The sequence below is a fragment of the Tenrec ecaudatus genome, chromosome 5 (assembly GCF_050624435.1).
Source record: "Tenrec ecaudatus isolate mTenEca1 chromosome 5, mTenEca1.hap1, whole genome shotgun sequence".
Classification (NCBI taxonomy): domain Eukaryota; kingdom Metazoa; phylum Chordata; class Mammalia; order Afrosoricida; family Tenrecidae; genus Tenrec; species Tenrec ecaudatus.
The window spans coordinates 186,157,195-186,185,149 of NC_134534.1; the positions used below are offsets into that span (position 1 = coordinate 186,157,195).

At 44.3% G+C, this 27,955-nt stretch overlaps 1 protein-coding gene across 1 annotated transcript in view; it reads right to left on the bottom strand.

The window, feature by feature from the left end:
• Positions 1 to 27,955, bottom strand: part of CACNA2D3 (calcium voltage-gated channel auxiliary subunit alpha2delta 3) — a 978,241-nt gene that overhangs the window by 495,618 nt on the left and 454,668 nt on the right. Inside the window, exons 7-9 of the mRNA XM_075550920.1 lie at positions 26,112 to 26,172; positions 25,868 to 26,018; positions 5,276 to 5,350 (exon numbers count right to left, since the gene is read on the bottom strand). Of these exons, the coding sequence (XP_075407035.1) occupies positions 5,276 to 5,350; positions 25,868 to 26,018; positions 26,112 to 26,172 (287 nt within the window). The remainder of the gene's footprint in view (positions 1 to 5,275; positions 5,351 to 25,867; positions 26,019 to 26,111; positions 26,173 to 27,955) is intronic.

A 27,955-nucleotide genomic window follows, 5' to 3' on the forward strand; every position in this document is an offset into this window, starting at 1 on the left:
GGGGGACATACAACAGAAAAGTGGGTGAAGGGAGACATGGGGCAGAGCAAGATATGACAAAATAACTATTTATAAATTATCAAGGGTTCATAAGGGAGGGGGGAGTGGGGAGGGGGATGTAAAATAAGGACCTGGTTCTAGGGGCTTGGGTGGAGAGCAAAAGCTTTGAGAATGATGAGGGCAACAAATGTACAAATGTGCTTTACACAATTGATGTATGTATGGATTGTGATAAGAGTTGTATGAGCCCCTAATCAAATGATTTTTAAAAAAGAATATGTTCACATTAAGCTCAAGAACAGAAAACTGCTTTTAATGTTGTTTCCGACTGCAAAGGTATCGGGGGTTCAGTTTTATAAAGACATTCAGACAAGGCAGCAATATGCTCGGTAGGCTTTCCAAATCTCTCAGCAACATGCTGATGCCTTCGATGGTCAGTCTGTGTTCCAGAGGAGCATCTCCCGCCTCCTTTCCTGCCTACCTTCTCACCCTCCCCGTTCCAGCCCCCAAATAAAAACCAGGAAGCATATTACTCAGTAATTTACTTTTTAAAAACTGTTAAGTCCATGTTATTCTTCTGAGGCAACATACAAGGATCTAGCATATTCTTGTTTAGCGTTTCCCTGTACTAATTTACATTAAATCTATAAGAATTTATTTACAGTTAGGTTGTTCTCAATTTTTTTAAAGGTGTTCGTGACATTTAAAGAGCATCCCCATCCTGACTAGCTTTTATTAGTTTTGAATTTTGAAACGGTAGGTTAGTGTTTGCTGTCTGCAAACTTTTCCTCCCCTGGTGCTTAGGTGGGCACCATTTGTCAATGCGCTTATGGATCACAACATACCCCTTCCCATCCCCAGCCAGTGTCACCGGTAAATGGTAGCTTGAATGTGTGGGGTATTTAAAACATTTTGGAACCTGGGACCCTCCTCTGACTAAGCTCAGGTTTGCAGACATAGGCCTTGGGAAAATCCAGTAACTCTGGTGTGTGTTTTTCTAGTTTATGATGTTCAGTGTCTCTTGATCTCAGGGGACGAGATCAAAACGGCCAAGGAAGATGAGGGTGACATGGGTTTCTAAGATGGGTTGATTTTGCAACAAATATTTGCAAACGAATCTTAAATAGGGCCATGAAATTTGGTGGATTTCAAACATCTTCATAATAAAACCAGAGAAAACCCATATCACTCTCTTCTCTCTCCCACCCCCCTACTTCCCACAAGGAGACCACAAAGAGGTTCATTTTAAGGTCTGCTCAATGGTTCAGAAGGTCTGAAGTAGATTAGGAGGAGACTGTACTCTTTTAAATTCTATATTTGAACTCCAGGCTCACCCAATTCGCTACAGTTTCATTTGCCTTAAAGGGAAAAAAAAAGCACATTGATTTGGTACATAAAACAGCAAAGCAAAATTCTCTCCAGACAGTAAACAATTGTTTCCAAAGACAAAAGCCAAACCCTAATAGACCCTCAAGACCCCTTGTTTAGGGAGGATGCCCCCCGAGTTGTTTCAAGCCCAGTCACAGGGAATCCATAAAACAGGACAACACTGTTTGACCGGGGCCAACATTTTATGAGCTTTTATGATCAGTCTATTCATCCATTTACTTCCTATCCAAAGTAATAAGGATGGTCAAAATAAAACAATCATGATAAAAGTGTATTAAAGAGTGTCTTAGTTAAAGTTATTTAGTGATTCTGGATTTTCAGGTGATCCCTGAGTACCATGAAACCAGAGTTGGCTATAACTGCACAGCATGTAGGTGACATAATACTCTTAGGCACCAGTTTCTAGATCCTCCGTGACTGGGAAGGAATGCACAGCGGCCAAAGGGGAAAGTCACGAGATGCAAGCACGTGGGCTGGAAAGAGTCTCAAACCGCTGACTGTCACAGGGACATGCAGATGTTTATTACAGAATGGAACATCCCAAAGGATTCCACAAATTCTAGCCCGAATTCCTTAAGGAGAGAGAAAGTGAGCATCAACACCCACACTGCCAGTTCTCTGGAGGTTTATAACAGAAGCATAGAATATCCTGTCCTATGAGATGGAGAACATGGGAAAATGGACCCCCAAAAGCCACAAAGCAAAAGATTAAGGTTTGACTCGCGAGACTACTAATGCTTACCAAGCACAAATTAGGCTAACTTTCCTCAGAATCAAACCTGGATGGTCCTCATCATCTTACAACATAATATGTTGCATGTTTTTTGTTTTCAGTAGTTTGGGAGTATGCTTTTAAAAGGTCCCTCCCAGGTAGTTTGTTGTTCATCTATCTATCTGTTACCCATCCATCAACTCATACAACTAGTAAGCATCTAACTGGTATAAAGTACTGGCCTGGTTCTCAGTCTTTTACAAAGGCCTCTCTCCTTGCCACAGACTGTGTGTAGAAAATGGAACCACACATCAGAATGAGATGGTAAACCCAGAACAGGCAGCTGAGCCTAGCAGAGCCACTTAGAGTCCGGGGGACAGTAAGAGGGACAGCTGGGGAGTGAGCGGTCAAGTCTTAACATCACAGGATGAAGTTCCGATGCGACCTCCATCCCCAAAATTGTGCTGTTTGGGGATGTGATGGCAACTTTCCTTTTACTCTTCATTAATTTGTCATAAAGTGAGGCTCTGAAAGCTCAAGGCCTCGCACCAATTCTGTCTCGCACACACATTTAACCCATGACGCTCACTTTTCTTTTCACACATCTTTAGGTTCCGGTGTTTGTTCATCAATTTTCCAGACTGTGGTGGCTTATTGGTTGCTGTGATGCCAGAAGCCGGGCCACCAGTATTTCAAACACCAGCAGGGCGACCCATGTGGACAGATGATGTGCAGGGTCCAGAATGAGACACTGGGACTATGTAGACTACTTGTGAAAAATTAAGTACTTCAAACCTGATGTGTAGTAGCTAAAACCTGCCGGAAATAAGACCAGAAGATGGACCTCTGAGGTGAGAAAGAACCCACACTAAGATTAGGAAAGAGTTGCTCTTAATGACGTAGATGAGACAGCCTTTCAGGACCTTCGTTTTCTGTTGGGGCACACCGCAAAATGAGAAGCAGCAGAAGCAAACATCCATTAGTAATCAGAAAGCGCAAGGTAAGATTATGAATCTAGGAAAATTGGAAGTTGTCAAAATAAAATCTAATGCATGAAGACCGAAGGTGAAATGGACTGGTGTGTGTTAGTTTGCATCGGACCATCGTGGTTTCAGTGCCACGGACAAAAACGTGAAGTGAATAGCACTGCTTTATGGGAGATTGCAACAGTGACCTTGAAACACACTGCTGTTCACGATAGGAGACTGCCCAGATACCTGCAGGTGTAGGATCAGGTAGAAGGTCTATTATTCAAATTTATATGCAAACCACTCAAGCCAATAATGGAAATACTGACGAATTCTACCAACTCTTGTCGTCTGAAATCGATCAAACATGCCCTCTAGATGCACTGATCATTTCTGGCGATTGAAACGATAAAGCTGGAAACAAAGAAGGCTCAGAAATTGGAAAACATGGCATTTCCAGCTGAATGAAGCTGGATGTCTCATGATAGAATTCTATCAATGCAATAACTTATGTTATGAAATGCCTTCTTCAGCAAGATAAATAGTGACTACACAGGTGAAGTTCACTAGCAAGGATACACACGAATGAAACGCTGATACACTTTACTTTCTCCAGAGGTCACCCTGGCCCATCACATTGACTACATTAGGCTGAGTGGACCTCACAAGGAAGAAGGGGCAAGACTTACATATACTCAAAGGAATTCTTAGCTGACTTTCCATAACAGGTTTTTTTTGGTCACAATGTGCTTAATTTCCAAATATTGCACTTCCATTCAGCTCTTTAGGAAGCTATGTGAAGGAAGGTCTGTTTAACTTTACCAGGAGCATTTGAGAACATTCCGATGCTACAAAATTGAGAATGGGTCTGAATCCAGACAAAGGCAATGGCCAGAAAAAGAGAAATCTCAGAGATTTTTTTTTGGTACAAACCTTGACTTAGAAGAATGGCCACACATTTGTCCTTTGAACCATGAGAGAATTTAAAAAAAATCATGAAAAAAATTTTAATAATGGAATTTTTCCATAAACTCTTTGAAGATCTTTCATAGAGCAACCATCGCCCCTCTAAAGCTCTGGCCTATGGTGCATTGCTTTGATACGAATGTTCAGTCTCACTCTGTGTCCATATGAAATGCATTCTCCACACTCTCGTCCTACTCACCTCCTCGGAGCTATCCAAGCCATGTGCTTCCGATGTGTGCATCTAAGACAGGGCCAATGGGCCCGTTCCCCTGTGCCATCCAGGACATGCCCAGTGCCTCCTCCTGTTAGCCTGTCGTGTACCCTGCACTAGGTGTGCTTGTCAGGGGAGGAGTGGCTCTGCCAAGCAGATACAAATAAAAACATGGTGGTAGTAATTTGAGGCCCAGAAGATAGGTTCCACCTAAGTTGCAAACTGGGTGCTGTGTTGTGACTGTGGTGGTTCTACTAAGAAACTTACAGGTGGCCAAAGAAAAATGGTGTATTTTATAGAAATCAATGTTACTCGTTCTCCCAGAATGTACCAACTGGAAAGGAGACCTCTGTTCCACTTCCTAGGTGCTTTGTTCACGTCCCTTCCATTGTTCCATGATATTGATGGAAGAAGAAATGCTTGGGTCACTGAGGACAGAACAGTGAGCTCAACACTATCCCCACCCTTATAAAGCTTACATTCTAATAGGAAATGCATGCAAGCAAGGAAGTATGCATCAAGTGTACATTGAAAGAAGAGATTCAATTTCCCTTAAAATATCAGCAAGAACCATTTTCTTTGAACGGCATTGCTGGGACATACTTGGAGGAAGAGGGGGAAAGTCCATATAATTGCAGACATCTCAACTCAATGTCAGTCTGTTACTCTCATGGCTGTACCTGCTCTCTAAGTAAGCAGCTTTGCATGGAAGGTAAGGTACTTGACGGAAGATTCAAGTTTACCCTGAGGCATCTGAAAAGAAAGGTTTCCTTCCACAATTCAGCCACTGAACACCCTATAGAGCAGTTGTGCTCTGACACACACGGGGTCCCCACTGTTCAGAGTGGACGCAGCAGTAAATGGTCCTGGCCCACCAGTATTCCACACACTAGAGGTTCCAAAGGACCACACAGTAAAAGCAATGCACTGAATGGGTTGCTAGAAATTAGTGCAGGACGATGTGAAGCGGTGGGAGGAAGACGAGGGTGCATCACATCCCCGATGGCCTCACCCAGCAGCCATGCCTACCTCTTTGTTTGTTCTGTCAGCTTGCACCAGTGTCCCATTCAGGCAAGGTTCCACATAATGAGTGTTATTGTTGTACTGCAAGAATAAAAGGAAAGACTTAGTTATATTATATAGTTGTATACCTGGGGGCCGTCATTTAGTCACGTCAAACACATACAGAGAAAGCAATAGCCCAATCATGGGCTCAATTCATCCCCAGAAGGCCTTTCTCCATGGTGCTCCTCTCTCGAGACCACCGTGACTAAGTGCCGAGGGAGAGGCTCTCCAGTAGGTGCTGGTAGTGAGATGGTTCAGGGTGCACACAGGTAATACACAGTGAACCAACCACCTTCAAGGATGACACCAAACTGTGAGAGCCTTTGGGAGTTGCCGACACCATAAAATCTATGGGGGGAGTGTAACCAGGTCTAGGACCCTTATTTGACCTTTGGGGCCAAGAAACTCACATTTGTGAACATGTCACATGTGACTGGAAACAGAAAGGAGTATGGGGGCAGGATTTCGATACTCCCCAGTCACTCTGGACCGACATGGGGGGGGGGGAGGCCGGCGGTCAGTGTCCTCGTCACGAGTAGCAATGTCACCTCCCTCAGGGTACCAAAACCCAAACTTCTCATCAGTTTTGTTCCAATCATACTCAGAATATGACCCTTTATTTTTGTTCAAATGAATGTTCTTCACGTCTCTTATCAAGTTTGATTCTCTGTACAAAGCACAATCTGATCAGGTCAGCATCTACCCATCTCCTGTCCCAGTCCCCCACTGCTCTGCAGACAAACCTTACCTGGGCTTCACAGGCCTCTGGAGCATTTCAGTTCGTTAGCTCTAGCCTATGTACCCGTCAGCTGGCCAGTCCTCATTTCCTTCCTATCCCTTTGCACGCCCTGTCTTTCCCCCCCAGGCCACCTTATACCTACTGTGCACTCGACTGGGAGCCCTCACATTGCCACCTCTTGCCATCTTCTAGGTCACAACTTCTTCCCCACCTTCTTGGGAAAGCTTCCCTAGCTACAAGTGGGGAGCTGGGTCCATCTCCCATCTGTTCTCATATTCCAATCGCCTATTGCTGGGGTTCTCCAAATCATTACTGCCCATGCCTGCGTCCCAGTGTATTCCCTGTGGCAAGCACACGGCTAGGCCCACAGTGGGTGCCCTAAACTATCTATTCAATGAGAGTGTCATGATGTTTCCATTTTGGCAACCAAAGGCCTAGCCCCGGTTCCTAGGAGGAGGAACCAGACCATCTCAGAGAACCAGCCAAGGAGTTTGGACTTTACGCTCATGGACAGTGAGGACCGCGGCAGGCTTTACTGGGGTGGTGAGTGAAAGAACGCGCTTCTCTGGGCTGAAGGCAGGGGTAGATTAGACGATAGGACAGCCGAAGGCTACTACAGTGGCTGGCAGGCATCGCGTTTCAGATGCCAAGGTGCTGGAGGACCGACCAGGGTTAGAAACAGCACTAAGGCCGTAGGAAGAAGCTACATTTCCCTCATGGATCGCCTCATCAAGCACGTCCAATCATTCCCTGTGCATCAATGGAACAACAGAGGCGGAGAAAAGACTGTCGACGCTGCTGAAGCCACTGGGCCTCTGACCTCATTGCCACTTTGCGCAGAACCACAAAGGGTCAACCTCTCCTCTCTGGTCCCCAAACCTCCATATTCTCCTGAAGTTTGACATTTTTCTCCCTCTTTAATCTTTAGACTTTGTCGTTATAGTTTACAAAAACATTATACCCCAATGGTCTTAGGGCTTTAGTTCTCCTCTGCTGAGGTGTAAAAGGGAAAACACACACACACAAATATTTTAATAAGTTGGAAACTAGCCAATGGGAAGTGGGGACAGGTTGTCAATAAAGGGAAAGTGGGAGCTAGGAAACAGTCACAAACAGCCTGGAGAGGGTCCTCGGCAGGGACTGCCCAGGCACCGGGGATTGCCAGGCTCGCAGCTATTCCCCGCTTCTCCGCCCTCCTTCACTAACTCAGCTGGGTCAGGGAGACAATATGGCTCTTCCTGCGGCCAGAGCATGTTCGCTGTCTTTACCACAATTATCTCGCTGCCCCATTCTGGACACCTGTTTGCATGGCCGATGCTTGCCCATGTTCGTCCCCAGCCGATGAACTATAAAGAGAAGTGTCCAGGAAGTTGAGAGAAACGCTGGATTGGCATTAAAGGAGAGCCTGCGTGGGCATGTCACCTTTCTTTGTCCTTGGAGTGCTGTTGTTTGAGGGGCACCCACCCAACAAAAGCAAAACAGGAACAATCTCTGCTGGGCAGCGCTTTGATAGTGCACATTGTCCCCACTAGGTGAGCATCCACATCTCAACTCAAGTTAGTGCGCTCAGTGGTGTCGCCTGGGAAGGTTCTCTCTGGTCACAGAGAATCTTTTTGTAAACGCAGTTTCACTTGAACCTCATTTTTTGCATTAGCCGATTTAAGAGAACAATGTGTAGTTGTGAAATTTTGTTTCCTGCTTGGAAAAAAATGCCGCAGAAACTGTTGTGATGTTAAACACAGCTTACAAGGACAGCGCTATGGGAAAAACTCAAGTGTACGAGTGATTTTCTTGTGAAGTGTCCATTGATGACAAACCTCATTCTGGACCTCCATCAATTTCACGAACGGATGAAAATGCTGACAAACTGTGCGCTTGTGCTCAAATACTGACAATGGGCTGTTGAAGAGATGGGAAGTTATCTGGGGTCACTGGGAAATCTGTGCCTCAGACTCTAATTGACCAGGAAAAAGAAGGTCGAGTGGAAACATGCCTTGCTTTGAAAGAATAGCTCCAAAGCAACCCAGACTCCAGGCTCCCCCCAAGGTCATTACTGGAGATGAGACATGGTGCTATTTCTCACAACACTAAAAGCAAACATCAATCAAGCCAGTGGAAGATGCCATTGTCACCTCACCCCAAAAAAATCTTCAAGTGAAATCAAAGATCAAGACAACGTGCTCATTTGGGTTTTTTTGTTGTTGTTGTGAATGCATTTGGAGTTCATCCCACCAGGTCAGACTGTTAATCAAGCTTTCAATTTAGAGGTTCTGAAATGGTTGTGTAGCCATATGTGATAAAAATTGCTTGATTTGTGGCAGACTGGGACTGGTTTTCCCACCACGCCAATGCACCTGCTCACGCAGTCATCTCGGTGTGACAGTTTTTGGCAAAAGACAGCTTGCCTTTCTTGCCCCATCCACCTTACTCACCTGACCTGGCTCCATGCAACTTCTTTTTGTTTCCACAAATACAGAGGGACATGAAAAGACAGCGATTTGATGACTTAGAAGAGGTGAAGAAAAAGATGAGGGAGGTTGAAGAGAAAGCAATGGGACCGGCAGTTCCGCAAGGACTTAAGGGGAGGGTGAAGCAGAGGGAACAACACCATGGACAGGGGAACAATTACGGAATTAAAATCAACAACGAGAAGGACATACAGATCCTGGGACTGTTGGAGCAACAGCATTCTAGCTGAGAGGAATCACTAAGAGGCAGAAGAAGGACAAGTGTGATGGTGGGGCAGGAAGAAGGTAAGAAAGTAGGAAAGATCTAGGAAGTAAAGCTATGGATAGAGGTATAAACACGGGTGTAAACTTATGTAAATATAATAATTCATAAAATGAGAAGTATTGACCTATGTACATATATTTATATAGCAATACAATGAGGACTCTGGGCCTCTGCTCAAGCCCTCCTTCAATGCAAGAACACTTTGTTCTAATAACCTGATATTCCATGATGCTCACCCTCTGGACACGATCTCTGAAGACAAAATTGGTGCATTAGCAAATGTGCTTGAAGAAAGCTGATGGTGCCCGGCTATCAAAAGATATAGCGTCTCGGGTCTTAAAGGCTTGACGGTAAACAAGTGGTTATCTAGCAGAGAAGCAATAAGCCCACATGGAAGAAGCACACCTGCCTGTGTGATCATGACAGGCTCAGTTAACAGGCATCAGAAGACCCAAAGCAAATGAACAAACATATTGTTGCGAACAATAGGGATCAGAGCAGACCCCAAACCCATCTGTAGACAATAGGACATCCCTTCACAGAAGGTTCACGAGGAAGGGGTGAGTCCACCAGGGCAAAGTAAAGTACTGATGAAACACACACTATCCCTCTGGTTCCTTGAGGCTTCCTCACCCCCCACTATAATGACCCCAGGCCTGTCTTCCACTGCAGGCTAGGCTGGAGAATGTAGACCAGTACAGATAGTAACACAGGACACACGGAATTCAGGTAGGTCAGATAAACCCCTCCGGGACAGAAATGGGAGTAGCAATACCAGGAGGGTAGGGGGAGGTGGGAAAGGAGTGGGGAAGAAACCTCCGGGAGAGGAGAGACAGCGGCCAATGTAAAATATGAAATTAATAATAATTTCTAATTTATCAAGGGATTACGAGGGTGGGAGGGGGGAGGGGAGGTAAAAAGAGTAGCTGATACCAAGTACTTAAATAGAAAGTAAATGTTTAGAAAATAATGATGGCAATATATGTACAAATATGCTTGATATAACTGATGTATGGATTGTTATAAGAGCTGTAAGAACTTCCAATAAAATGATCTTTAAAAGAAAAACAAAACAAGGAAGGTGCTGTCAGCCATCCAAACAGATGAGTTTGAAAAATGTTTCCAAGAATGGAATCATAGATGTGACAAATGTGTTCAGAATAATGGAGAGTCCTTTGACGGTGATACGGTTGTTGTTTTTAAAAAAATTAAATACATGACTTTGTGGGGGAAATCCATCTTTTGGCAGGGGATGTTACTCCCTCGTCGAGCTGTGGGAGGCACTTGGCGACTTTGATGGGCCAGGACTAAGATTGGAAGTGGAAGCAAAGCCTCCCAGCAGGCAGGCAGACAAGGTAGGGAACTGAGGGTTCTTACACAAGACACTGGCGTGCCCTTCTGTAACTTGCAGTTGGAACCATTCCTCAGTGAGGTCCCCACCTGGATCCATTTTCCTTTTCTCCCTCCACTGCCCTGGGACATAAGAGCTAAGCTCTTATGTCTAATCTAATCTTATTAATGCCTAATCCACATTCGAATACACGAACCCCAGTGTTTTGTCCTGGGAGCTGAGAGTCAGGACACTGGGGTCCAAGTCCTGCCTCAGTCAGGCACTCACTGTCAGCCTTGGGAGCGTGTCTAAGCATCTCTGATCCCACATTCTGATGCAGACAAAGGTGCTCATTCTTCTGCTGTTTTCCCTGCTGGGGTCCTTTTTAGGAATAACAAAGCTGAAATCAGTCTGCAGCTGTAAAAGCCAGAGAGGGGTGGGGTGTTGGGCTGGAAACGGGGAGGTAGTTAAAAATAAAGGAGACCCCAAAGTTCTTGCCCTTCTCAGGGAGGGGCATGTGCCTAATCAATACCAAGCAGGCCAGCACAGTGTGTGCCTGCCACACAGAGGGCTCCGGTCTTCTGAAGTCCAGCCAGCTCTTAGTAGCAGCATGCAGCCCGGCTGCTGCCCAATGTCCCTCCATCAGGATGCAGCTCTGCTGAGCAGCCCAGTGTGTCTCCTCCCCAGAAATGGCTCAGCCTCAGCCTCAGCGGTGCCTGTGAAGGCTCAGTGCACAGCACGCCCAGCCGGCGTGCCTACCCTGCCACTTCTCAGCTCCTCCCAGAGAGGACACCAAGGATGATGCCCTGAGCTTGGCCGTGGCTCAGGCAGCTCTGCGCAGGAGCACCTGCAGCTGTGCCAGCACTTTGGTCCCCTTTCCTCACCCAGCTAAATCACAATTTCAGCCACATTCTACCACACACCCAGGTCTTTCTGTGGGACGATAATACAAGATGGCCTTGGCATATTCAGTCTAGAGATCGAGTTGCCTCCAGGGCAGAGAGCGGCTCTTCTGCCCTGGTGCAACAGTGGGAGGGCAGCTATCTAACAAGAGTGGAGAACAGACATGCCCACTTGGCAAAGGCAATCTTCTCTCACTGGCTTCCACTTTCTAGCAATGCCCGGACTGAACCTTAAAATGGAACTCAATCCTCCAACAATCCCATGGGGCCCACCAACCATGCTGTGCGGTGCATACCCTCCAGAAATACGGAAGGCTGCTTGAACAAACACACAGCCGTCCTTGTTCATGGCAGCACTGTTCACAACAGCAGGAAGACAGAACCAGCTACATGTCCGTCAGTGGAAGAATGGGCAAATACACTTGGAAAGGTAGACCCAGTGGAATCTGACGCACCATCGAAGAAGAATGATGACAACGTAAAGCACTTCACAACACAGAAGGCCACAGAGGACACCATGCGGACTGAAGTTAGCCTATCACAAAAGGGAAAATACTGTATGGGACCTTTTTTATATTTTAGAAAAAGTCTTCACACCCAAAGAAACAGACTTTGACAGTCACCAAGGGCGGGAGGGGAAAGGCAGTATGGGAGCCGTAGGCTCAAAGGTAGACAGGTGTTCACTTGGGTGAGAGGAAGAACAATCGCCTGCGAGAAAGAGATGAGTGATGGAAAAGCAGGGACAGCCCAAGCCATGGGGCAGTGAGGTCAGTTGTTTGAGGTATTGGATGTATCTATGGTGATTTGGTATGTAAACCACTCACAATTCACAATAAAAAGTTTTAAAAGGAGAGACTTAAGTAGCCCAACCCTGAAGTGATCAGCTTCCTGTAACTTTCTGAAGAACAGGAAGAGTCTAGATGAGCAAACTACAAGCAGCCCTAGAGAAGGCCCAGCCCATTAACCTAAATGTGAGGAGATGGGTATTGTGGTTACTGAAGACCACAAGGTCAGCAGTTCAAAACCACCAGCTGCTGCGCAGGAGAAAGACAAAACTTCTACTCCTGTAAAGAGTGACTGTCTCAGAGACTCATGGGGGGCAGTTCTGCCCTGTCTTCTAGAGGCACTGTGGGCTGGAATCAACTCAAACCCTACGAGGTCCTGCACTGGAACCTCCTCAGAATTCAGAGTGTGGGAGAACCTGGGGAGACAAGACCCTGCAGCCATTGTCATGGGAGTGCTGCGTCCCTTCTCAGGAAGGGACCTGCCATGGAAGCCGGGTTCCTGTGTTGCTCATTGAGGGGTAACAAAGCGCCCAACGGAGACTGAAACACCAGCTAAATCAGCACACACCAATTATACGCACCCCTGTGGCAGGTTCAGGAGCTCCTTTTTGGGTTTGGTTTGGGTATTTTTGCTTTTATTAGTAAAGTAATAATATGCTCTTCATCGCCAAAGATAATGCGCACCCACCCTTTCATGCTAAAAAGTGTTTGTCTGGTCCATCAAAACAGAAAAAAAAAAACCAGTCTTGAGATTAAAGCCACCACCTTCCCGGATGTTAGATCACCTGATGCTCTTCCTTTTGAAAGCATGGTCGCTCCCTGGCTCCTTCCTGCCAGCCACCAAACCTCCCAGGCTCGCAAACAAGGGCCACGCCACCATCGGCCTTTTCCTCCCCTTCTCTGCGGAGGCATTCACTGCATCCCCCTTTTAAAGACTCAGCAAAATCTGCACTGGGGAGTTTGCCGATAATTGTGTACAGAAAAGGCAAGTTTTAACTTTCATTACATAAGTCAGCAGTACGCTGTTGAGAAGGATCTGAAAACAGAGAGCAAAGGGGCTCGACTTGTCCGGCAAGAAAGGGGTATGCATCAGCACTACAGTCCGCCCCGGCCAGGCCCAGAGGCTGGCAAGCAGAAGCCCAGAGACTGCAGGTTCCGGATTACATGGAGGGTTCTGACCCTGTACCGTTTGTCAGCGGGCCTTGGCTGATGAACGCAATCACAGCCATTAGCCCTCCCAGAAGAACGCCGCCAGTCAGCTCAGAGAAGAGGCTGAAGCGTGGCCTACGTAAGAGTGGAAAGGTAGAAATGAACACCGCAGCATGCCAACTTAGAGATGAGCCCCCTTCCGTGGCCCGCATTGCTTCCAGAAATAGTACAATTTCCTCCAAGTACCTGAGAAAGTGTGCATGAACTGGTCTTTTAAAATTTAATCCATCCACCATCGTCCAGCCCCTCAGCCCCCTGTAACCCATCTCCCTCCGTCACCACTCCCTAACACCCTCCAGTTGCAATGAACATTTTACAGTCAAGCCGCCAACTCCGCTCACAGCTGTGGAGGAAGCTGGGCGGACACTGTGAGCAGACCCAGGAAGGCTCTTCCTCAGTTATGCACAGTCCTGCCCTCTTCTCCACCCTGCGCTCCCCAGTGGTGATTGCCTGCCCTGGGCCCACGCCTTTTCAGGGGTTTACTCCATCAGCAAGTCTCCCAAGACTTGAAACACAGAACTGAGATGCTTGTCTTTGCTGTGTGCTCTCCCAGCCTCCCTCCTGATCACAGTCTGCACTGACCCCAGGGCACTCAGCCCCTGCTTCCTAGTGGTCCCCACCCCTGCACGCCCTGCCGCACACCCAGGGGAGCAGATGCTCTGGCCTCCTGGGTTGAAAGGGCAGACCCAGCCAGCGTGGAAAGCTCAGCGCCCACTTGCGGTTGGTAAATGAATACAAAACACTCACAGGGAAATTAAAAGTCACAATTGTAAAGATGATTGATGGAAAAGACTGCGAACAAGCCAGAAGAAAAAAAATGTTGATAACAACTATGATACGGCCAAAAAAAAGTTTTTACAGTAAGATGAGGACCCTTACCCCTTCAGAAAACAACAGCAAGTGAAGAAAGGAAGTGTATGTTCAAGAGAATGCAAAGTTTCCAAAAACTCATCAAACTAAAACCCTGGCTTCCTCATGCACTTCCAGACACCGATGCGGAAAGTCTGCTAACACCATTAACTAGCTATCCATACGGTTTTATGGGCACACTTTCGATTGCATAGCCTATCGAATGAAACAGCGTACAGATGATATAATGCGGCTGATACACCCACAACATTCCCGCCAACACGACGACGTCCCAGGGATCTTCTGCATTACAAAACTCCTTATGTAATGTGAAACGTGGCTGGACATAATTAGTGGTACAGAACAAATGAGCTCTGAAAGAAAAGACCATCCTCATACTTTTAATATGGAATCGGTTACTTTACAAAAGCAAATCCACAGCCGGCCGAGCACTAGGAGAAGCGGTTCTAAAGAAAATTCTGCAAATTAAAACCAGGGCGCCCAGAATGTTCTGTATTGAATTAACAAATGATGCTCCTCTTCTCGATTCAGCTCTGCACAAGCACGGGCTGCCGGAGGAGGCATTTAAAGTGAATGAACAATATCAGCCCAGCTAATGCTGTGTTCATTTAATGCATGGCTTAGGCTTCTGTAAAATCATTTTTCAAATTTCAGCATTGGACAGAATTAGCACCCTCATTTTTATGATAATATTGTTAATTTAATGCATGGCTTGGAGTTAGACTTCAAAGTAAATCAGAAAAATATGCCTTTTGCTCTTGTCAGAGACATCTCGCTTCACGCACTGGTGGTTTGACCTGAAATTCTAACTCCAATTGCACCAAACCACTCTCCTATCTCAACCGTTCTGTTATGCTTCAGTCATTCCATTCATCCGTGGGTGATAGATCTTGCAATACCCAGATCATGAAAGCTAAGATCATTTTTAACTTTATCTTTTTACATTTATTCTCTGGGAAGGCTGGGCTCAGAAGGCTTTCAGTGTAATATATAATAAGCTGAACTTGGCAATGAATTTACTAAAACACGCAGAACCAACTCACCTCTCGAATGAAAGCCTTCCTCACAGTTCACATATCCCTCTTTGTCCTCACCCCCACCCTACTGCGGCAGCTCAAAGTCGATGGAAATGATAAATTTGATGTGCGCACGAGGGCGCCAGCAATGAAAATGGAGACGGTACACCTTCCTTTCTCTGGAAGACACCAAAATGTCTCTTCAGATATCTCCTGGCAAGCAAGTGAAGCCTGACAGGGGAATGGAGGGTGAAATGATAATGTCCACCCCATAAGTAGGGTCCAGGCAACAAGAACAAGACTCACAAGCAGCCTGCAGAGCGTCTGGAGGGGGTTCCCCATGGTCCATCCGCCTGCAGGTGTGAGACTGCAGGCAGATTTCCCTCTGGACAAGAGGTAAGCAGCCATTGAAAACCAGTTGAGGGAAACTGAGACCGTTTCACGGGAGCACGTGTGCCCAGGTGAACAGAGAAGGAAGTCCTCAGGTCGGGGGTGAGTGGAATTGAGGAAACACTCAGGACTGGGAGAGACGGGCCAAGGAAACTAAAATGAAGATCTGCACATTATCCAAGGTGCCCCACGCCCCACCCATGACCCCGACTTTACAAGAGACGAGTTTTCTGAGCATGTCCCCCTCGCCCTTCCTCCTCCCTGCCATCGAGTCCACGCAGACAGAGTGACCTCGGAGCACAGGGTGGAGCTGCCCATGTGGGCTTCTGAGACTGTCCATCTTCATGGGAGTAGAAAGCTGCTCCCAGTGTTGCTGATGGTGTCGAACTGCTGGCCTTGTGGTCAGCCCCCCACAGGTAACCTCGATGGCACCAGGGCTCCTGGAGCTTGTCTCAACCCATGCCAAATAACACCTGAAACCTACAATTACAGTGAAAAATAGGAATGATGGGGTAAATAGACAACCTACAAAAAGTAGAAATAATGTCATACAGTGCAGCTCCCAGGGAAGGAGCGTGGCGCTTCCATTCTTGCTACTCGGGGTGCATGCTGATTCTTCAATGGGGCTCAGCAAAACAAATGCTGGGTGCTACTTCCACTTCAGTTCCAACCCACAGCACACGAACGCACAACAGAGTGCAACACTGCCCAGCCCTGAACCCCTTCACTCCGGTCCCCACGCTTGAGCCCATTGCTGCAGCCACAGTGTGAAGCCATCTTGCTATGGACCTGCCTTTCTTCATTGCCCCTTGATGGGACCAAAGATGAGCTCCTTCTCCAGGGACCGATCAATCTCTTCTCACAACGGATCCAAAATCTGCCTCACGACCCTGACCTCTAGGAACACTCTGGCTGTACTTCATTCGAGACAGATTTGCTTGTCCTTTTGGCAGTCCATGATACTTTTGATATTTCTTATGTTTGTGAGAGGAGCACTAATGTAGATCTGTCATAAAAGTTAAGTGGCAAAAAAATATTTTTGAAAAGGGTAAGATACCTTTATGTATCTAATATCTACAGCCTTTAAATCACTGGGGGAATCTCTGGGTGATGCAGCAAGTAGTCAATACGCTCAGGTGCTAAACAAAAGGCTAATGATTCACATTTACCTACAGACAGCTCAGGGGAGGACTGGCCACCTACTACGCCACCGAGCAGTGGCAACCCTCTGGGGCACAGCTGGAATCTGACGGCATCAGCTGAGGAGCAAGGGATCCAAACTGTTGGTAAGCGTGTCGACCATGCTCCTGCTTGGCATTCCGGGGGAAACACATTCCCTCCTGTAGCAGTTACATGCTTAGGGTATATGCGACAGGCACATGCTGGACCATGAAAAGCATAAGCACATGTCCACTTCCGGCAGCATTCTTGAATAGGAAACGATGGGCACAGCGTCATTCCCGGCAAAGAAGGCCTGGGTTAGCTAACGTATGTCAACTATGTATCGTGTGATAGCCTAATGTTAAAATGCACAGAAACTTGGATTACAAGTTGATTACCATTTGAGTATAGAAGCAAGTAGTTGACTATTCTATAGAATGTGAACATTTGTGGGGGGAAGCAAAAGTAGGTGTTCATATACACAGAAGGATTTGGAAAAACATGTCCCTAATTGAAAGCGAGAGACACTTTTTGAATGTAACTTTTGAATGTTACTTTTTAAACATATATTGCCTTTATTATAAAGCAATCAATAAGTTAAAGCTACTATTTATCCATGGCCCCTTTATGGCCTAGGTCTTTTCAAATAAATTCATTATAAGCAAACAATATTTGGTTAAAAATTTTTCTTAACTATTCTATAATAACTGTTAAGTCTATTTTTAATTATTGTAATCACCCTCTCTGAATTGAGTTGACAGTTTGTACATCTTAATAAACTTACATAGATTATTTCAATTGATTGGTTTTGTTAACAGAATAATAAATCCTGACTGATAAAGGATCCACCATGTAATTAGTTAGCGAGATTCTTAGTATTCGGAGTTCCCATACTTCTGTAATGAGTAATTAAAGATTAATAAGAAAGATAGTTTCAAATTAGCTGCTTATCTTTAAACGCTTCCGGATATGGAGCAATCAAGCTCATTTGCATATTCACAATGAGCCTGGCAATTACAGTAACTTTTCTTTATTTCAAAAGGGCAAAGTTCTAAATCTCTAGCCCCTTGGGGCCAGATAATTTCACAGTAAAATGGTTGACTTATGTGTACAACCCATCCTTTCCTTAAGTTTGCCTTTAAGTCAAATTTTTAGGAGATACATACAGATTTTTATTAGCCTTACTTTCCTGCAACAAAAGTCTTTTCAGTGAACTAAAAACTGCATGTAAAACAAGTGAAGGTAATTATGGTAAAAAAAATAGTTTTGCCTATGGATTGGTTCAACTCTTTCAAAACAAGGGCAAATTCACATGGTGAGCAAGGAACCATGGTGGTGCTGTGAGGTAAGCTGTGGACCGACCACCGAACTGCAAGGCTGGGGTTCGAAACCAAGGAGTGCTACAAGGAAGAAAGGTACTGAGGCAGGCTAAGCCAGTGAAGAGCCCTGTCCTCAGGAGTCTGCGACAGGGTCTTTGCCATTCTGAAACTTGTTGCTTCTAGCTCTTGGTACATCACTGTCAAGGTCTATTTCACAGAACCACAGTAAAGCTACAATTAGCTCATCCGCATAGCTAATCCCATGCAATGGCCACTGTCTGGATCACAGAGTGGATATGCCTTCAGCTGCTTCACCACAGTGTCAGCAGCTCAAAAGCATTAGGCAGCTCTCTGGAGAAAGTTGACACTCCCTATTCCCATCAAGGCTTACAATCATGGAAACCGCCCCAGAGTCACTTCTACTCTGTCCTGTAGGTTTGCCATGAGTTGACTTGACAGTGAGTCTGAGGTCTCAGCCATAGGTACAAATAAGGGTCCAGGGTGCTGCAAACTGGTCCAGTTCAACCACTCACCTAAATACTGACAATTCACTAACTGCTGGTCTCCCTATGGAGAGGGCGGGTAACCAAGACTCGGGAAGAGAGTGTATGTGGACAAATTCTCGAGGATCGTATTTTCAGGAGTCTGGGAGGCTGAGACTCTCGTGGAGGGAGGCCTTCATGTCCGTGGGTTGGAGATGAATCCCAGTCACACTCTCCTAACTAGTTTCCCCCCCACAATGTCCCCCCGTAATAATGCCCATTTTAAGGTGCTGCTTGCAAGCATATGGTTGAAGGTTAACTGCTTATTGAAGGTGATCTGCCATCAAAAGTGACCAGACCACCCCACCCTAAGGAAGGCCACTCCCTTCTGATAAGATCCTAGATGGTTCCCCTGGAGAAGAGCTTAGGAACCCTTAAGGCAAGTCAGCTCAGAGACAGCCAAGGTTAAGCTGCCATCTTATCTCTAGAACTTGCCCATCTTGTTATATATATGCCTGCCTGTCATGGGTATGCGCTTAGTACTTCCTTTCCCTGTTACATGCATGCCTCTAATACAACCCTTCCTGTCATGTGTGTGAATAACGTGGCTTGCTAGCCCAAGATGATATAAAACTATTAAGAGGATACAGTAATCTCTCTCTCAGACCTGGTTCCTGATGCCACGGAAGAGGTCATCCTTTGCATGTCCTGTCTGATGTTTCTATAATTGACCCTTCAATTACACAACCGCCCCTTGGGGTCATTCGGTTGTGGAGGCGGGTCCCCCACCCTGGAGCAAAGGAAAATGAAGAAGACTGAGGACTCGAGGAACCAATCAGTCCAAAGAATGAATAGCCCACGAAGCCACAGCTTCCTAGACCCTAAGGCAGAAGAACCAGATGATGCCCAGCTACACTGTTGCCTATGCCAACAAAGGCAATCAATGGTCCCAGGTCAAATGAAAAATAAATAAATAAAATGTAATTTAAATAAATGAATAAGCATGTGTGTGTGTGTGTGAATTTTAGCAAGACGGTAGACTAAGCAGACTATCCTGACCCACACAATACAAAAAAGACCAAAAGGAACCGATCTGAATGATAATCCTGGAACCTTTAGTTTCAGAAGAAAGGGTAAAGAAATGAGCTACACAGTGGTTAGGAGAAGAAGTTGAACAAGTGTCGAGAGAGAAGACCAACGGAATGCGTTAATTTTCGGCTGACTGACATGGCTTGAAAGGCTGAAATATTGCAAGCAGCATTCAATCAGGACTCAAAGCTTGATGCCATCAAGTTGCTTGTGACTCATGGTGGAACCACAGGATAGAATAAAACTGCCCTTGTGGAGCACTCTGCAAATTAATACGGGAGTATAAACCCTCATCTTTCTCCCGCAGAGTAGCAGGTGGTTTTGAACTGCTCACCTTGCAGTTAGTACCCCAACAGGTAACCTACTACATCATCAGGTCTTACCTCAATCAAGATAGCAACCTGATAATTGGATCTCCTTGTCCGGAAAAACATGAGCACCCACACCAGTCATTTCAGACCCCAAAGCAGATAGCAGCCTCACCCACAATGACCAGTCACACCTGCTCTTCCAGAAGTCCATCTGCTGACCCAGTGCCACTACTACTACCATTACCTGAGCAGTGACAGCCAGTCAACACCAGCCCCAAATACCCTCAACTGCTCTTCACAGTGAACAACAAATGGAGTACACACTCCTACCCTGTAGTAAACCATCAGAAAGCAAAACACAGAGCCTGGAAACTTTCCTGAGGAAGAGAGAGCACTAGAACTATCTGATAAGGAACTTGAAAAAAAATGCTACTTAGGTGCCTTCAGCAAAGTGAGGAAAAGTATGAGGAATCTGAAGACAAAATCAAGTTAAACACAGGAAAAACTGAAAGAACCAGGATAATACTAAAAGAATGAACTGAAAAAATAAGTGAGAAATTATACACAAGCAATAAGTCAAAATCCAAAAGATGAATACTAAGATTTCAGAAGTTAATAATACATCATCGATTCAAAGAAATAGAACCCATACATACAGGGTGAACTCAGTAATTCCCCCCCCCCAAAAGGGGTGGTATTATAACAACTAAGCAACATATGTGTAACAGAAACAATCAAAAAGGGGAAATTTTATAAAAACAAATATTTCTCAAGAATTATGTGGGGCACCATCAAAAGGAATAACATATGTGATTGGAAGTTTAGAATAGAAGGGGACAAAACAATTAATTATAAGAGCATAGACAAAATCATCAAAGGCTTGTTGAAAGAAAGCTTCCCTAGTATTGTGAAGAATGACAGATATGCATTCAAGTAGTCAAACAAACCCCAATGAGGATACAGCTCAAAAGAAAACTAATGATGTATGAGAATAAAACTTTGTAACATCCAAGATGAGGAAAGAATTCTGAAAACGGTTCATAAAAAAAAACAAAAAAAAAAACGAAGTTACCTAAGAAGGAGAATCAGTAAGACTAAACTCTGATTTCATGGCAGAAACCGTGCAAGCAAGAAGGCAAGTGGACAGCATATATAAAATTATGAAAGATAAAACTGCCAACCAAGAAGTATATGCCCAGCAAAACTCTTCCTCAAATTCAATGGTGAAATTGAGACATTTCCAGATAAACAGAAATTAAGCTAATTTGTAAAAAACAAAACTAACCTTATAAGAAATAATAAAGAGTTCTACAAATGAAAGACCAACAAAAGTACAAAACATCCAGAAATCAGCCCAGATTTAGAAATATTTAAAAAGAACAAATCAACAAGACTAAATATAGGACAAGTGATATAAATTTGTAAATGAAGATAACTACAAGAGAATAATTAGTACAATTATTGAATTTCCAGATGAAGATGAAATTCAAACCAATTTCAAGAGAGAAGAGACTGCCTTAAACTTGGGGAGAAAATAAGTTTCAGGGTAATCTAAAAGAAAATTGATAAAATGACTCATAAAATTTTAGAGAAATACAATAAAAATTTAGTAAAAACTAAAGCAACAACCGTGAAGGAAATGATTAAAATCCCATAAACAAAACAAATTCACCACAGAATATTACGTGGAAAAGCCAGCAGCACCATGGAAAAACCCAAAGCAACCTGGCAGCAACAGACACATACCTCCTGATAATTCCATTCGCTGGGAATGGACTAAATGCACCTGTCCCACAATAGAAGCCAGCAGAACAGATAGGAAAAAGGACCATCAGTAGTTGGTCTGTAAGAGACACATCTTGGATACAAAGAGAAAAAGTAGGCTAACATTCTTAGAATGGAAAAATGCTTATCAAACAAATGGCAATCAAAATAACAGCAGGAGTAGCAATTTAATTTCTGATAAAATAGGTTTTAAGGGGAAAATATAGCATAAGGGACAAGGAACAATATTTTAGAATGATTTAAGGGTCAACTGAACAACAGGGCATACATATAACAAATACCTACATGCAAATGAAAAGCCCTCAAAGGACATAAATCAAACTCTAACAGAATTGAAGCAAGAACTGGACAACTCTGTAATAACAGAAGACTCTTACACACCACTTTTGATGAAGGAGAGAACATTTTAAAAGAGTTTAACAAAGATACATAAAAACTAAATCAACTAACTTGACTGCACACATGTACATGAAACGCAGCACATATATATTCTTTTCCCTAATAGAAAATTCTCCAGACAGGACCACAGAGTAAATTTAAAAACAGTGAAATACTACACATTTTCTTCTTGGTTCACAAAGCTATAAAATTAGAAAATTATAATAGGAAGAGCAAGGGGAAAGTCAAATAAATAGCACCTGAAAAAAACTTTCCTTATAAATTACTGGTAATTCTACAATATTTTTATTGAAATAAGAACCATCCTAAATCAAATGAGATAAAAAATGCAACACACCAAAACCTTTAGGGCACAGTTTACAGTAAGCATAAACACAACACTCAGAGCACAGTTTATAGTAAATATAAACACATCCAAGGGGAAAAGGCAGCCAAAGTCAAAGCCTAACCTTCCTGCTATAAAAAAGAGCAGCAAAATAAGCCTGCATCCACCAGAAGAAAAAAAGATCACGTTAGAATGAGGATTAGAGTGGAAATAAATGACACAGGAAAAACAACAGAAAGAACCAGTAAGGCTGTAAATTTTTTTGAAAAGATTGATTTAAAAAATCTAATAGGAAAGAAGATGCTAATACCATGAATATGAAAATAAATGGACATCACAACAGAACCAACTAAAAGACAAAGGATAATAACGGTACTATGAAGAACTGCAATCTAACACATTTGAAAACGCATGAAATGGACACATTTCCAGGAACAGCTGCCTAAACTGACATGGCCTGAAGCAGAACATTTGAACAGACCCATAACAAAATAAAAAACTGATCAAGTCATTAAAAAACTCCTAACAAGATGCTCTGGCCCCTATGGTTTCACTGGTAATTATAATCTCCAAGCATTCAGGGAACAGCCGATATCAACTCTACTCAAACTCTTCCAGACTATTTAAAAGAACGGAAAAAATCCCAAAGTTATTTTCTGAAGCCAGCATAAGTCTAATTGCCAAAGCAAGCAAAGACATCACTAGAAAATAAAATTATAGAACAGCCCTCATGAACAGTGTGGTAGTTATATGATTCCATGTCAACTTGATAAATAAGTGTAGGGGTGGAGTCAGGCCTGTCAATCAGGTCACAGCCTGAGGATGCCTCTTCATAGGCATGGCCTTCTCATGGGATCTTGAGAAGTTTCTCTCGTGTCTTCGCCTTCCTGTAGAGAAGCTACACTGAGATTTGCAAGCGCCTCTCTCTCTCTCCACTTCCCTTTCCTGTTGAAGAGCTATACCTGGAGCGCTGGAGGAGCCACGTGGAGACCCGCACCAGCGCTGAGATGCTTCCACCACCACTGGATCCACAAGACTTTGCACCCACCTGCTTATGATCTTCCTTCATGCTGTATCATTGCATGTGACTGCATGAGTAGGAAGACGGATTTACGGACTGGTATTGGACAGATGGGCTAATGTAGGACTTCTGGACTTGATCTGGACTGGGCTGGGATGTGTTCTTAATATACAATTACTCTTTGATATAAAGCTTTTTCTTATACATATATGAGTGTCTCTGGATTTGTTTCTCTATTCAACCCAGACTAACACAGATACATTTTTTCCCTTAAGTCTTAGTTAATAGATACTAACAACTCTCTTCGTGTGTGTTTGTGTGGAATACAACCTGGTCAAGTGGGAGTCAAAGAAAGTAAGCAAGATTGGTTCAACATGAGCAAATCAATCAACATCATCCATGACATAAATAATACAAAATAAAAGACCCACCTAATTATATCAAGTGACACAGAAAATCATTTGTCAAAATCTAACATGTATTCCTAATAAAAACCACTCAGCACAGTAGGAATAGAAGAGAAATTTCTCAATATAGTTAAAGGCACATATACAAAGTCAACAGCCAATATTAGTGTCAATGAGAGAGACTGAAAGCTGTCCCTTTGTGAATAGGAACCAAAGATTCCCCCTTTATATCACTTTTATTCAAAATTACAGTGGACGTCTTAGGTTGAGCTATAGCAAAGGGAAATTTAAGGAATCCAAATTAGCCCCAAACAAAATAGTACCTGTGTTACAGTACCAGTAAAGGCTGGGTACTTTAAAGAAACAAATCCACAGAAACACATGTATAAGAGAGAGTTTTATATAAAGGTTAAGTGTGCATCAAGAAAACATCTTAACCCAGTGCTGCCCAAGCCCACAAGTCCAACATTAATCCATTAACCCATATGTCCAACACCAATCCACAAAGTCTTCCTGCATATCACAAAACAGACGCAATGATGCCAACTGCAGGAGGAAAGCTGATTCAATGAATGTGTAAGCATCTCAGCTCTGGCAGGAGCCTCCATAGGTCCATGTGGCTTCTCCAAAGGGATGTCTTGCAGGAAGTGAGCCTTGCCAGCTGAAGCAGGGAACTGGCTAAGGCAGCTGCACGCTGGTCTGACCATCAGAAATCAAGAGACCCGAGAACTAGAAAGGCGAGGCTCACTGAGCCATTTATCCCTCCACCCTTCAATTAACCCCACATGTGTTTACCGGCCAGGTTGGCACAATAAACTAACTAATTCAGTACTATATTTTACACCATACACAAAAAATAAGTCAAGATGGATCTAAGAACTGAATGTAAAGTCTACAACTGTAGAGGACTAAAAAAATTACACCTCATACCATTTTATCTCAAAATTGATACAGTGTCATGGGAGTCTAAACAGGTTGTACTGGTATAACCACAGTAACACAGACCAATGAAACAGAATTGACAATTCAAAAGTAAGTCCATCTATCTACAGACAACTGATCTTCGACAAAGGGTTGTGGCTCATTAAACAGAAAATTGATCATCTCTTTAACAAATGATGCTGGAAAAACTGGAAATCTGTATGCAAAAAAATAAAACAGTTCCTAAATTTCATATTCTACACAAAAATCATGTCAAGATGGATCAAAAACTAAATGTAAAACCTGCAACTGTCAAGAGCCATGAAGAAGATTAAAAATCGGAGCACACTTACAGGCCCTCATACATGAGTGGCGAAATATATGACCACAAATAAATAAAGCACATGAACAACAGGACACAAAATAGATGGCTGGGCTTCCTAACACTCAGACACTTAGGCTTCTCAGAGGTCCCCAAAAGGGTAACATAAGGAACTCCCAGACTGGGGACATTTTCAGGCACTGAGTCAGAACTGACTGGACGGCACCTGCACCAGCCTCTCCTACCTAGAGCAACGGTGAGGAGCAGAGAGAAGGTAGAGTAGCTGCCATGGTGACAGCGACGGCCAAGCCTGCCCCACCCATGCCAGTCTGTCTGCAAAACCACAACGTGCTGTGTCGTTCTCCACCCTTGTCACAGCTGCTGACCTCGTTGAGGGACCGAAATCTTCTGCCCCAATCCAGAGAGTTTCCAGGAGATGCTTCCCAGAACTCAATGACCAAGCCTTTCTTCTTGGTCTGTCTAAGTCTGGAACTCCCAGGGAAATGTGTGTCCCAGGGGTGGCTCCACTGGCATTTGAAACACCCGTGACATAGTAGCCTGAAAGCTGCCAGAGTGCCACAAACTGGCCAGCCGATGACACACTGTAGGTGCTTTTTACTTCAAAAGACAAGGCAATGTATTCTGTGAGCCTTAGCCCTGCCCTTCACATGTTAAATATTTAAAAATCGTGCTTATGATTACTATCATTATCGGACTTCTTTAGCTCAACACTAATTTTGATCAGAGATATTTTAGCATTAGAGGGAAAATCTTGCTTGATCTATTCTCCAAGGTTCTAAAAAGCTCAGCTCCAGAGAAACATCAAATGCACATGCATCTTCCAGATGAGAGTGCCTATGTACCCATTTAGGAGAGAAAATGAGTTCAACTACATTTCTTCTTTCCCAAAGCTTTTCGAATGCCCAGGGTCCCATGAACTCATAATGGTCATCTTCTAGCCTCTAGATGACGTGTGTGCAATCGTGATAAAGTGTCAAGTGAACCCACAATGCAAACAAAGCACACAACAGCTAACTCACTGCAATGATGTTGAAGAAGTCATCATCCCCCAGCGTATCCAAGATCGAGGACACCGTTTGCTTCGCAATGGTCAGACGGAGTCCTTTCATGCTGCCACTGACATCCACTAAAATGACCACATCTTTGGGAGAGGTGGCTGCCTGGATATACCTAGAGCAGGAGAAAGCCAAGGAGACATTGGACTCTGAAGGTTTCTTCCAGTATTCTTGAAAAAACAAACACCGCGATGCTAGCATGGCCTACCATTTTCGGTTCCTGCAGTCAAAGGCGATGACTCCATTTTCATCTGGTTCCCATTTAATTCCTAGGAGGAAAAAAATGGGATTGTAAGAAGCCCAGAAACTTCAGATATTTATTCATAGGCTGCTCAGTTTTGCTGACTGGAGGAACATGATGAAAACTCACACACAAAGATCAACCCCGGAGCTCACCAACTCTGGGAAGACACTTGGTTTTTCCTTCCTACAGAAAGCACAACCTAAGAGTTCAAGGTGCTATCACTCTGCTGGAGCGAGGAGACGTGTGTGCAAGCTGCTGTGTCACTGTGAGCCAGGATCCTCTCGGCGAAGAGGGTTTGGCTTGAGGTCCATCGAGAACGGGCAGCAGTCAGCCATTTTCCTCCACTCAGGGGAGCTACTTCCGCCCGTTACCCACTGCCCAGCACGTCGTTGAGCAGGATCGCATCGTCCAGAGGCCGCGAGCCAATGATTCTCTCTCAGCACAAACGTGTCTGTTCGATCCCCAGTCCTACTTTTTAACATCAGGAATTGTGGCTTTCCCTTCACACTGAAATTCAATAAAATGGATTTCTTTCTGCTAAAATACAAAGTTTGAATTTGGGCTTTGGAAGTCTGGGGGGTTGTCCTGGTGCATGAAACAGGGCTGAACAGCCTTCTTCTCTTGGTTGATAAACTAGCCAAGGAAAGGGAGGAGGGGAAACGGGGAACTAACAACAATGAGCATAAGAATAATAAGTTCTCAAGTTGTGGTGATGATTGCGCTAGTCTTAATATGATTAAATTACATGATATATGACCTATATGCCAATAAAAGTATTTTTAAAAGAAAAATTATCCATTAAAATTGGTTAGGAAATATATAAGGGTTGTATTCTCCATTGACAAATGAGTTCTTAAGAACAAAATATTTCATTACAGAGAAGATTTTTGCTACTTAAAAAAAACAGATACAAAGCCACCATTTTCAGTCACTGTTGCTGATCCCTGAGAAAAGATCTGAAATGTAGACTTTGGAGATTAAAACACAAACCAGAAAAACTATTTTCACAGGAGATAGTCATGACTTCAATTGTGTCTCCGAGTTTCTTCTTCCCAAGTGACAATGGCCAGCTGTCTGGGCCCAGCTGTGCTCCTAACAGGAAGGTGCTTCAGCCGGTTGTTCTTCGGTGCCAGCACGCCAATTCCAAGTCACCGTGTCCCTCTGTGTAACAGAGTGAAACCCTGCCCGGTCTTGCACCATCCTCACAATTGTTCCTGGGTTTGAGTCCATCACTGCAGCCACCATGTCACCCCATCTTGCTGCACGGCTTCCTCTCTTTCTTTCACTGACCTTTTCCTTTATCCTCCAGGGCTTCAGATAATCCCCCTTCCTAAATCATGGCACACAACCTGGAGAGGGCAGTTTGCCACCCAAACAAACGTTCTGTCCTATCCTCTCGGTCACATCCTGTAGTCTCCCTGCCTGCTTGGATCTGCAGTTCCCAAGTGAAGATGTGCCAGTTTTTTAAAAAATGGCCTGTAAGAAGCCAGAGAAAAGTACAAGACACTGCCAAATGGAGATCAACACTCTATGAAGAGAAACATAACATAATATTGCACCCTAAAGAATAAGTATTCAATGTATTTTTAAAATGACGACACGCTATGCTTCGTAAAGCGAGTGGCAGTTTTGACCCCAAGTGCCGTGACATCCCTTGGGAAAAGGCCAGTCCCGTCCATCATTGCACAGAGGAGCTGAGTTCAATGAAGAGAGCTGGTTTCACTCTACTGTAGAATGTGCTTCACCCATGGCAGGTGGACAGTGGATGCTCCTTAGATTGAACTGTGTCAGTGCTCTTGGATCACCGT